Source organism: Gouania willdenowi, chromosome 14, assembly GCF_900634775.1.
Source record: "Gouania willdenowi chromosome 14, fGouWil2.1, whole genome shotgun sequence".
Classification (NCBI taxonomy): domain Eukaryota; kingdom Metazoa; phylum Chordata; class Actinopteri; order Blenniiformes; family Gobiesocidae; genus Gouania; species Gouania willdenowi.
The window spans coordinates 7,131,490-7,142,373 of record NC_041057.1 but is presented as its reverse complement, the minus strand read 5'-3'; the positions used below and the strand labels follow the sequence as shown (position 1 = coordinate 7,142,373).

The 10,884-nt window shown below is 38.7% G+C and overlaps 1 protein-coding gene across 1 annotated transcript; it reads left to right on the top strand.

The window, feature by feature from the left end:
• Window positions 1–1,762: 1,762 nt before the first annotated feature.
• Window positions 1,763–9,805, top strand: LOC114476014 (COP1-interactive protein 1-like). The gene is made up of 4 exons (XM_028467253.1): window positions 1,763–4,208; window positions 6,683–6,720; window positions 6,770–9,522; window positions 9,666–9,805. Exons 1-3 carry the CDS (start codon window positions 1,816–1,818, stop codon window positions 9,265–9,267), a joined length of 4,929 nt encoding a protein of 1,642 aa, XP_028323054.1. The 5' UTR covers window positions 1,763–1,815; the 3' UTR covers window positions 9,268–9,522; window positions 9,666–9,805.
• The last annotated feature ends 1,079 nt before the right edge of the window (window positions 9,806–10,884 follow it).

Sequence of the window (10,884 nt, the reverse complement as noted above, 5' to 3'; positions counted from 1 at the left end):
CAGGACACGCTGGAGAGACTATGTCTCTCGGCTGGCCTGGGAACGTCTCGGGGTCCCCCCGGAAGAGCTGGAGGAAGTGGCCGGGGAGGGGGAAGTCTGGGCCTCCCTACTGAGGATGCTGCCCCCGCGACCCGGAAACGGCTAAGCGGGAGAAGATGGATGGATGGATGGAGGTCTTATATTAGTCTATTTTCTTTTTAAAGTGGTGTTTTTGTGTGTCTTTAGACTCCAATTACATTTATGTATATAATATGTTCCCTACAATATAAACAGGTTCACAATATAATTATTTTTTTATAGTTTCTGTTTCCACTGTATCCAAAATAATAATAATAATTCTCAACAAGAACTATTGATTGATTTGTCACACGACTGTTCCAGGGTTTGAGTTTGTTTTATTTAGTTTCACATCTACCTGTAGCTCTTTGTTTTTTAGACTGATGACAACTTGTTTGTAGTTTTATTTCAGCAAATTTCACTTTTACAGTAACAATTGGAGACCTTTGTAATTGAATACCCTAGTTACATTACAGCAACCAAATTAAACTGTATCTACTAAGTAAATGAAAAAGCCTTTACACAGGCCATTTTTATTAAAACTAAAAAATTATCATGTGAAGTCTGTGACCTGTTGACCTGCACAACTGAAAGAATCAGAATCGAGAATCATTATTTATTGGCAGAAATACTTTTAAACACTTGCTGTACATTCAGCTGACATAAAAATCTTGTTTTCAAATATGTAAAATAATTGTGAATTTATCAGTAGCAGTAGTAGTTTTAATATTTTAGTTATTTTTTTGCAGGCACCTTCTTTGTCCGTCAAATGTATTTAAAATAAACTAAAATTAAAGAGAGAATAGTATTTAACTGTCGAACCTTGTCATAATTTTATTTATTTATATATTTTTTTTTTAAATTGAAAAAAAAAAATGTTTATGGTCTTGACTCGGTCTCGGATCCCGGAAGTCTTGGTCTTGTCTTGGTCTCGATGCATTCTGGTCTCGGGCAAGTCTTGGTCTTGGATAGTGTGGTCTTGAACACAACACTACCTGATTGACCCACATTTGTTTTATACCCACTGCTGCTGTTTCATTTGTTTCAATGAATTGGTTGATTTGAGGAAATCTTAATTGCATTATTCTGTTTAAATGTCTTACTCCTTAGTTGAGTATTGCATGAACTTTACATTCCCATAAATATATCAAAATAAAAACATAACATAACAATCAACACGCAGAACACATGTAAACAAAGACGAACATTGGCACATCAGTGACTCACATCAGGTCCAATCAGTGAGACTTGAGAGCTTTGCCAGTTTATCAGTGTGGGCACGGCTGCTCAGAAGCCCCTCCCCCCTCTCTGGACTAAACTATCTTCCTCTCTCTCACTGTATTTTTAGATACAAAATTATATATGTATACATACAGTATAGCTTATTAACATTACAATAGGATGTAGATGATATTATATACATACATCAGGTATTATTAATACATGTAATATTTGACGATGGATATATTGTAAATAAAATAAATAATGAAATTAAAGGAAATCTTTTGAAAAAAAGGAAATCAGTGAAATAGAAATAATAATATTGAGAATATTTCATATTCAACCCTAGTGGTTCCTAACAGCCAATCAGCATTCAGAATCTTGCACTGGGTTCTCTAACGATGACAAAACAAAGACGAAAGGCAATGATATCATGGGTCACAGTGGGTTCTTTTTTCTCCACATTCAGACTTCTACTGTTTGACAGACTGGAAGCTTTTTGGGAAAGTTCACATATTTTGCTTCTGAAATTAAAAAATGGAGAAAACAAACATCACAGCACAGACAGAAGATTCTTCTGATAAATTATCTTGTTATGAAATCTCATCCAACAATGCCAATGAGGCTTCATTCCACCAGAACGGTAAAAAAAACCAAGCTTGGGAGAAGAAGGACTGTCATAGTTTTAATGAACCTGAAAATGATGCATCTAAGCCTCCTCAGAAGTGTAAGACAGAGGAACCAGCTGATCTAAATCAGTCTGCTGCTGCTCCAGGGGCTCTGAGTGAGACTCAACATGGTAAACATCATGGTTCAGACGACACACTTAGGTGGGTAGAAGAGAAAACAAAGATGCTGAATCGGGAAAAAGAAATGGATTCCATCCTTCAGAAGAAGAACGATGAAATAGCAAATCTCCGTCTTTCACTGGATCAGGCACAACAGGAACAGAAGATGAAATTGGAAAAAAATGACCTAATGTTGGAACTAAAGGAAGAGGATATCTCCTACCTCTCATCATTACCGGATGAGTTTGAAACTGAATTAGACCTGAAAAGTAGTCAGTGGGAGGACAGCCTAGAACTTAATATGTGTGAGGTACGTGAGAAGGTTCTGGCTCAGAAGAAGCAGTTTGATGAAGAAAAGGCTGCTCTGTTGGACGTTACTAACGAGCTTCAGAACAAGGAACAAATGTTCTTAAAGCAGAAAACTGAGTATGAGAATAACATCTCCAACATGAATAGTGTTTTAAAACAGAACAATTGTACAATAGATGAACAACAAAAAATGATTTTGTATTTGGAGACCACTCTGATTATGAAGGAGTATGACTTAAAAACCTGGACAGACCAATGGAACCAAATGGTGGTGGACAATGAAAAAGCTGTGAAAGCATTCACAGAAATGGAAGCTCGCTACAGTAATGAGGACCAGTCCAAACAAACACTGGTCCAACTACAGACCGCCCTGGAGGAAGCAGAGAAAAGACTTATGGAAATGGAAGAGGAGCGGTCCAACCACACCACTACTACGTCCATCATGAAGGCCACGCTCACTGAAACACAGGAAGCCTACAACAACCTGCAAGCCACATTTCAGGAGCAGAAGAAAGAGAAGGAAAAAAAGGACCTAATGTTGGATTTAAAGGAAGAGGAAATCTCCTATCTGTCATTATTATTGGATGAGTGTGAAACTGAATTAGACCTGAAAAGTAGTCAGTGGGAGCACAGCCTAGAACTTAATATGTGTGAGGTACGTGAGAAGGTTCTGGCTCAGAAGAAGCAGTTGGATGAAGAAAAGGCTGCTCTGTTGGACGTTACTAACGAGCTTCAGAACAAGGAACAAATGTTCTTAAAGCAGAAAACTGAGTCTGAGAATAACATCTCCAACATGAATAGTGTTTTAAAACAGAACAATTGTACAATAGATGAACAACAAAAAATGATTTTATATTTGGAGACCACTCTGATTATGAAGGAGGATCACTTAAAAAGTTGGACAGACCAATGGAACCAAATGGTGGTGGACAATGAAAAAGTTGTGAAAGCATTCACAGAAATGGAAGCTCGCTACAGTAATGAGGACCAGTCCAAACAAACACTGGTCCAACTACAGACCGCCCTGGAGGAAGCAGAGAAAAGACTTATGGAAATGGAAGAGGAGCGGTCCAACCACACTATTACTATGTCCATCATGAAGGCCACGCTCACTGAAACACAGGAAGCCTACAACAACCTGAAAGCCACATTTCAGGAGCAGAAGAAAGAGAAGGAAAAAAAGGACCTAATGTTGGATTTAAAGGAAGAGGAAATCTCCTACCTGTCATTATTATTGGATGAGTTTGAAACTGAATTAGACCTGAAAAGTAGTCAGTGGGAGGACAGCCTAGAACTTAATATGTGTGAGGTACGTGAGAAGGTTCTGGCTCAGAAGAAGCAGTTGGATGAAGAAAAGGCTGCTCTGTTGGACGTTACTAACGAGCTTCAGAACAAGGAACAAATGTTCTTAAAGCAGAAAACTGAGTGTGAGAATAACATCTCCAACATGAATAGTGTTTTAAAACAGAACAATTGTACAATAGATGAACAACAAAAAATGATTTTATATTTGGAGACCACTCTGATTATGAAGGAGCATGACTTAAAAACTCGGAAAGACGAATGGAACCAAATGGTGGTGGACAATGAAAAAGTTGTGAAAGCAATCACAGAAATGGAAGCTCGCTACAGTAATGAGGACCAGTCCAAACAAACACTGGTCCAACTACAAACTGCCCTGGAGGAAGCAGAGAAAAGACTTATGGAAATGGAAGAGGAGCGGTCCAACCACACTATTACTATGTCCATCATGAAGGCCACGCTCACTGAAACACAGGAAGCCTACAACAACCTGAAAGCCACATTTCAGGAGCAGAAGAAAGAGAAGGAGGAGTAGGAGCAAAAGAAGGAGAAGAAGAAGGAGAAGAGGAAGGAGCAGAAGCAGAAGGAGAAAAAGAAGAAGGCAGCTTCTGAAGACAAGCCTTTAAAGAAATGGTTCAAAAACCTTTTCAGAACCAAAAGAAAATGAGGATGGTGCTGTGGATGGAGAAGGAGAGGGGGCAGAAGCAGGAGAATGAACAAAAGAAGGAGAAGGAGAAGGCAACTTCTAAAGTCAAACCTTTAAGGGAATGGTTCAGAAACCTGATAAGATCCAAAAGAATGAATCAGAAAGTCTCCACAACTTCACTCATGGATTTGCCTATCCTACGTAAAGATTCAGCCCAACAACTCTACCCGTCTTCATTGGAGTCCCAGGAATCTGTGACATTGTTTGGGAACACAGGTAATTATCAAAGAGCTTTTATTTCTCAACAATGACCGTGTTAGTGTTAGCCTTTGCTAAGCTAGTTAGATTCAACTACGCTTGCACAAGTACACCAGATGAAGGCACTATGTTGATTTTGTTATGTGTGTTTATCATTCTAGATGCTCTTAAGGCTGGAGGTCTGTGCACGTCCGTAATCACACTGCTTGTGGAACTCAGTACGACCAGAATATCAGCGCATGTTTGTGTCAAACTTACGTGTCCTGATGTCATTCCATTCTTCTGAATTTGGACCGAGGACCTCCTGTGTGTGACTGAAGGGATGTTGTTGTATTTCAATAAACATACATTTATGTGTCCTCTTCATCATGCTGTTCAACTTGTGTTGTTGCTGTTAATAATCATGGACACATGACACCTTATTGTAGTGCTGTAGTAGTCCAGACCGGTCTTGGTCTCCAGACCAAATGTTAAAGTTCTCGGTCTCGTCTCGGGATTTTCCCTCAAGACCGTTCGAGACCAGCACTAATTCCTGCTATTCTTAAACTTTTTTATAATGTGATGATAACAAGCAGAAGAACGGGATGAAACAATCCTTTATTCATTTTTTAATCCACCCTGTATAATGACCACATTCTTCCTTAATGTGACTAGTTTCTGTTTCCACTGTATCCAAAATAATAATAATAATTCTCAACAAGAACTATTGATTGATTTGTCACACGACTGTTCCAGGGTTTGAGTTTGTTTTATTTAGTTTCACATCTACCTGTAGCTCTTTGTTTTTTTTGACTGATGACAACTTGTTTGTAGTTTTATTTCAGCAAATTTCACTTTTACAGTAACAATTGGAGACCTTTGTAATTGAATACCCTAGTTACATTACAGCAACCAAATTAAACTGTATCTACTAAGTAAATGAAAAAGCCTTTACACAGGCCATTTTTATTAAAACTAAAAAATTATCATGTGAAGTCTGTGACCTGTTGACCTGCACAACTGAAAGAATCAGAATCGAGAATCATTATTTATTGGCAGAAATACTTTTAAACACTTGCTGTACATTCAGCTGACATAAAAATCTTGTTTTCAAATATGTAGAATAATTGTGAATTTATCAGTAGCAGTAGTAGTTTTAATATTTTAGTTATTTTTTTGCAGGCACCTTCTTTGTCCGTCAAATGTATTTAAAATAAACTAAAATTAAAGAGAGAATAGTATTTAACTGTCGAACCTTGTCATAATTTTATTTATTTATATATTTTTTTTTAAATTGAAAAAAAAAAATGTTTATGGTCTTGACTCGGTCTCGGCTCCCGGAAGTCTTGGTCTTGTCTTGGTCTCGATGCATTCTGGTCTCGGGCAAGTCTTGGTCTTGGATAGTGTGGTCTTGAACACAACACTACCTTATTGACCCACATTTGTTTTATACCCACTGCTGCTGTTTCATTTGTTTCAATGAATTGGTTGATTTGAGGATATCTTAATTGCATTAATCTGTTTAAATGTCTTACTCCTTAGTTGAGTATTGCATGAACTTTACATTCCCATAAATATATCAAAATAAAAACATAACATAACAATCAACACGCAGAACACATGTAAACAAAGACGAACATTGGCACATCAGTGACTCACATCAGGTCCAATCAGTGAGACTTGAGAGCTTTGCCAGTTTATCAGTGTGGGCACGGCTGCTCAGAAGCCCCTCCCCCCTCTCTGGACTAAACTATCTTCCTCTCTCTCACTGTATTTTTAGATACAAAATTATATATGTATACATACAGTATAGCTTATTAACATTACAATAGGATGTAGATGATATTATATACATACATCAGGTATTATTAATACATGTAATATTTGATGATGGATATATTGTAAATAAAATAAATAATGAAATTAAAGGAAATCTTTTGAAAAAAAGGAAATCAGTGAAATAGAAATAATAATATTGAGAATATTTCATATTCAACCCTAGTGGTTCCTAACAGCCAATCAGCATTCAGAATCTTGCACTGGGTTCTCTAACGATGACAAAACAAAGACAAAAGGCAATGATATCATGGGTCACAGTGGGTTCTTTTTTCTCCACATTCAGACTTCTACTGTTTGACAGACTGGAAGCTTTTTGGGAAAGTTCACATATTTTGCTTCTGAAATTAAAAAATGGAGAAAAACATCACAGCACAGACAGAAGATTCTTCTGATAAATTATCTTGTTATGAAATCTCATCCAACAATGCCAATGAGGCTTCATTCCACCAGAACGGTAAAAAAAACCAAGCTTGGGAGAAGAAGGACTGTCATAGTTTTAATGAACCTGAAAATGATGCATCTAAGCCTCCTCAGAAGTGTAAGACAGAGGAACCAGCTGATCTAAATCAGTCTGCTGCTGCTCCAGGGGCTCTGAGTGAGACTCAACATGGTAAACATCATGGTTCAGACGACACACTTAGGTGGGTAGAAGAGAAAACAAAGATGCTGAATCGGGAAAAAGAAATGGATTCCATCCTTCAGAAGAAGAACGATGAAATAGCAAATCTCCGTCTTTCACTGGATCAGGCACAACAGGAACAGAAGATGAAATTGGAAAAAAATGACCTAATGTTGGAACTAAAGGAAGAGGATATCTCCTACCTCTCATCATTACCGGATGAGTTTGAAACTGAATTAGACCTGAAAAGTAGTCAGTGGGAGGACAGCCTAGAACTTAATATGCGTGAGGTACGTGAGAAGGTTCTGGCTCAGAAGAAGCAGTTGGATGAAGAAAAGGCTGCTCTGTTGGACGTTACTAACGAGCTTCAGAACAAGGAACAAATGTTCTTAAAGCAGAAAACTGAGTATGAGAATAACATCTCCAACATGAATAGTGTTTTAAAACAGAACAAAAATACAATAGATGAACAACAAAAAATGATTTTATATTTGGAGACCACTCTGATTATGAAGGAGTATGACTTAAAAAGTTGGACAGACCAATGGAACCAAATGGTGGTGGACAATGAAAAAGCTGTGAAAGCATTCACAGAAATGGAAGCTCGCTACAGTAATGAGGACCAGTCCAAACAAACACTGGTCCAACTACAGACCGCCCTGGAGGAAGCAGAGAAAAGACTTATGGAAATGGAAGAGGAGCGGTCCAACCACACTATTACTATGTCCATCATGAAGACCACGCTCACTGAAACACAGGAAGCCTACAACAACCTGCAAGCCACATTTCAGGAGCAGAAGAAAGAGAAGGAAAAAAAGGACCTAATGTTGGATTTAAAGGAAGAGGAAATCTCCTACCTGTCATTATTATTGGATGAGTTTGAAACTGAATTAGACCTGAAAAGTAGTCAGTGGGAGCACAGCCTAGAACTTAATATGTGTGAGGTACGTGAGAAGGTTCTGGCTCAGAAGAAGCAGTTGGATGAAGAAAAGGCTGCTCTGTTGGACGTTACTAACGAGCTTCAGAACAAGGAACAAATGTTCTTAAAGCAGAAAACTGAGTCTGAGAATAACATCTCCAACATGAATAGTGTTTTAAAACAGAACAATTGTACAATAGATGAACAACAAAAAATGATTTTATATTTGGAGACCACTCTGATTATGAAGGAGCATGACTTAAAAAGTTGGACAGACCAATGGAACCAAATGGTGGTGGAGAATGAAAAAGTTGTGAAAGCATTCACAGAAATGGAAGCTCGCTACAGTAATGAGGACCAGTCCAAACAAACACTGGTCCAACTACAGACCGCCCTGGAGGAAGCAGAGAAAAGACTTATGGAAATGGAAGAGGAGCGGTCCAACCACACTATTACTATGTCCATCATGAAGGCCACGCTCACTGAAACACAGGAAGCCAACAACAACCTGCAAGCCACATTTCGGGAGCAGAAGAAAGAGAAGGAAAAAAAGGACCTAATGTTGGATTTAAAGGAAGAGGAAATCTCCTACCTGTCATTATTATTGGATGAGTTTGAAACTGAATTAGACCTGAAAAGTAGTCAGTGGGAGCACAGCCTAGAACTTAATATGTGTGAGGTACGTGAGAAGGTCCAGGCTCAGAAGAAGCAGTTGGATGAAGAAAAGGCTGCTCTGTTGGACGTTACTAACGAGCTTCAGAACAAGGAACAAATGTTCTTAAAGCAGAAAACTGAGTCTGAGAATAACATCTCCAACATGAATAGTGTTTTAAAACAGAACAATTGTACAATAGATGAACAACAAAAAATGATTTTATATTTGGAGACCACTCTGATTATGAAGGAGGATCACTTAAAAAGTCGGACAGACCAATGGAACCAAATGGTGGTGGACAATGAAAAAGTTGTGAAAGCATTCACAGAAATGGAAGCTCGCTACAGTAATGAGGACCAGTCCAAACAAACACTGGTCCAACTACAGACCGCCCTGGAGGAAGCAGAGAAAAGACTTATGGAAATGGAAGAGGAGCGGTCCAACCACACCATTACTATGTCCATCATGAAGGCCACGCTCACTGAAATACAGGAAGCCTACAACAACCTGAAAGCCACATTTCAGGAGCAGAAGAAAGAGAAGGAGCAAAAGAAGGAGAAGAAGAAGGAAAAGGGGAAGGAGCAGAAGCGGAAGGAGAAAAAGAAGAAGGCAGCTTCTGAAGACAAGCCTTTTAAGAAATGGTTCAAAAACCTTTTCAGAACCAAAAGAAAATGAGGATGGTGCTGTGGATGGAGAAGGAGAGGGGGCAGAAGCAGGAGAATGAACAAAAGAAGGAGAAGGAGAAGGCAGCTTCTAAAGTCAAACCTTTAAGGGAATGGTTCAGAAACCTGATAAGATCCAAAAGAATGAATCAGAAAGTCTCCACAACTTCACTCATGGATTTGCCTATCCTACGTAAAGATTCAGCCCAACAACTCTACCCGTCTTCATTGGAGTCCCAGGAATCTGTGACATTGTTTGGGAACACAGGTAATTATCAAAGAGCTTTTATTTCTCAACAATGACCGTGTTAGTGTTAGCCTTTGCTAAGCTACTTAGATTCAACTACGCTTGCACAAGTACACCAGATGAAGGCACTATGTTGATTTTGTTATGTGTGTTTATCATTCTAGATGCTCTTAAGGCTGGAGGTCTGTGCACGTCCGTAATCACACTGCTTGTGGAACTCAGTACGACCAGAATATCAGCGCATGTTTGTGTCAAACTTACGTGTCCTGATGTCATTCCATTCTTCTGAATTTGGACCGAGGACCTCCTGTGTGTGACTGAAGGGATGCTGTTGTATTTCAATAAACATATGTTTATGTGTCCTCTTCATCATGCTGTTCAACTTGTGTTGTTGCTGTTAATAATCATGGACACATGACACCTTATTGTAGTGCTGTAGTAGTCCAGACCGGTCTTGGTCTCCAGACCAAATGTTAAAGTTCTCGGTCTCGTCTCGGGATTTTCCCTCAAGACCGTTCGAGACCAGCACTAATTCCTGCTATTCTTAAACTTTTTTATAATGTGATAATAACAAGCAGAAGAACGGGATAAAACAATCCTTTATTCATTTTTTAATCCACCTTGTATAATGACCACATTCTTCCTTAATGTGACTGAGTGACGTGTGTGTGTGTGTGTGTGTGTGTGTGTGTGTGTGTGTGTGTGTGTGTGTGTGTGTGCGTGCGTGCGTGCGTGCGTGCGTGCGTGCGTGCGTGCGTGCGTGCGTGCGTGCGTGCGTGCGTGCGTGCGTGCGTGCGTGTGTCACTTGTATATTTCTGAGTCATTCAGCTGTTTCTCTGTGTTTTTCCTCTTTCTCAATGACACAGGTGTCGTGTGGGAAACCTATAGTGGTATGAGACAAATGGCCCATAAAGGTTGTGATCCTCCTCCAAGGGTCAGGTATGAGTTACAGCCTTTCTAGTAAATCAACAGAAGTCGACTTGGTTAATTGTCGTGGAATTACTTTTTTTACCATACAATTATTCTTAAAATGTTGATTACCTTCACCAAGGAGGAAATATTTTCACCAGTGTTAATTTATTTCATTGTTTATTAGGAGTTCATCAATGGTACTTGACAGATTTTGACAAGATTTTTGCCATTCTGCCATGGAAGATTCAATTAAATTTTTAGGGGGATCAGGATCAATATAGCTACTGATTCTAGATCAAAATTGAAAAATCCTTATCTCTTGTCTTCTACAATTCATATCTCAGTTCATAATTGATCTTTGTGAAATTTGAGTCGTTTATGTCAGTTGGCTCGATCTCATTTACCACACCGAGTTTCATCCTGAATACGTATTTCATTGATTTTTTTTATTTTTTAATTGTGATGTACATA

Excerpts from the sequence above, each read along its gene's own strand:
- LOC114476014 (XM_028467253.1), top strand. The coding sequence starts at position 1,816 with ATGGAGAAAACAAACATCACAGCACAGACAGAAGATTCTTCTGATAAA. Across the intron at positions 4,209-6,682 it reads CAGAAGAAAGAGAAGGAGGA|ACTTCTACTGTTTGACAGAC; the intron begins GTAGGAGCAAAA and ends CTCCACATTCAG. Across the intron at positions 6,721-6,769 it reads ACTGGAAGCTTTTTGGGAAA|CACAGACAGAAGATTCTTCT; the intron begins GTTCACATATTT and ends AAAACATCACAG.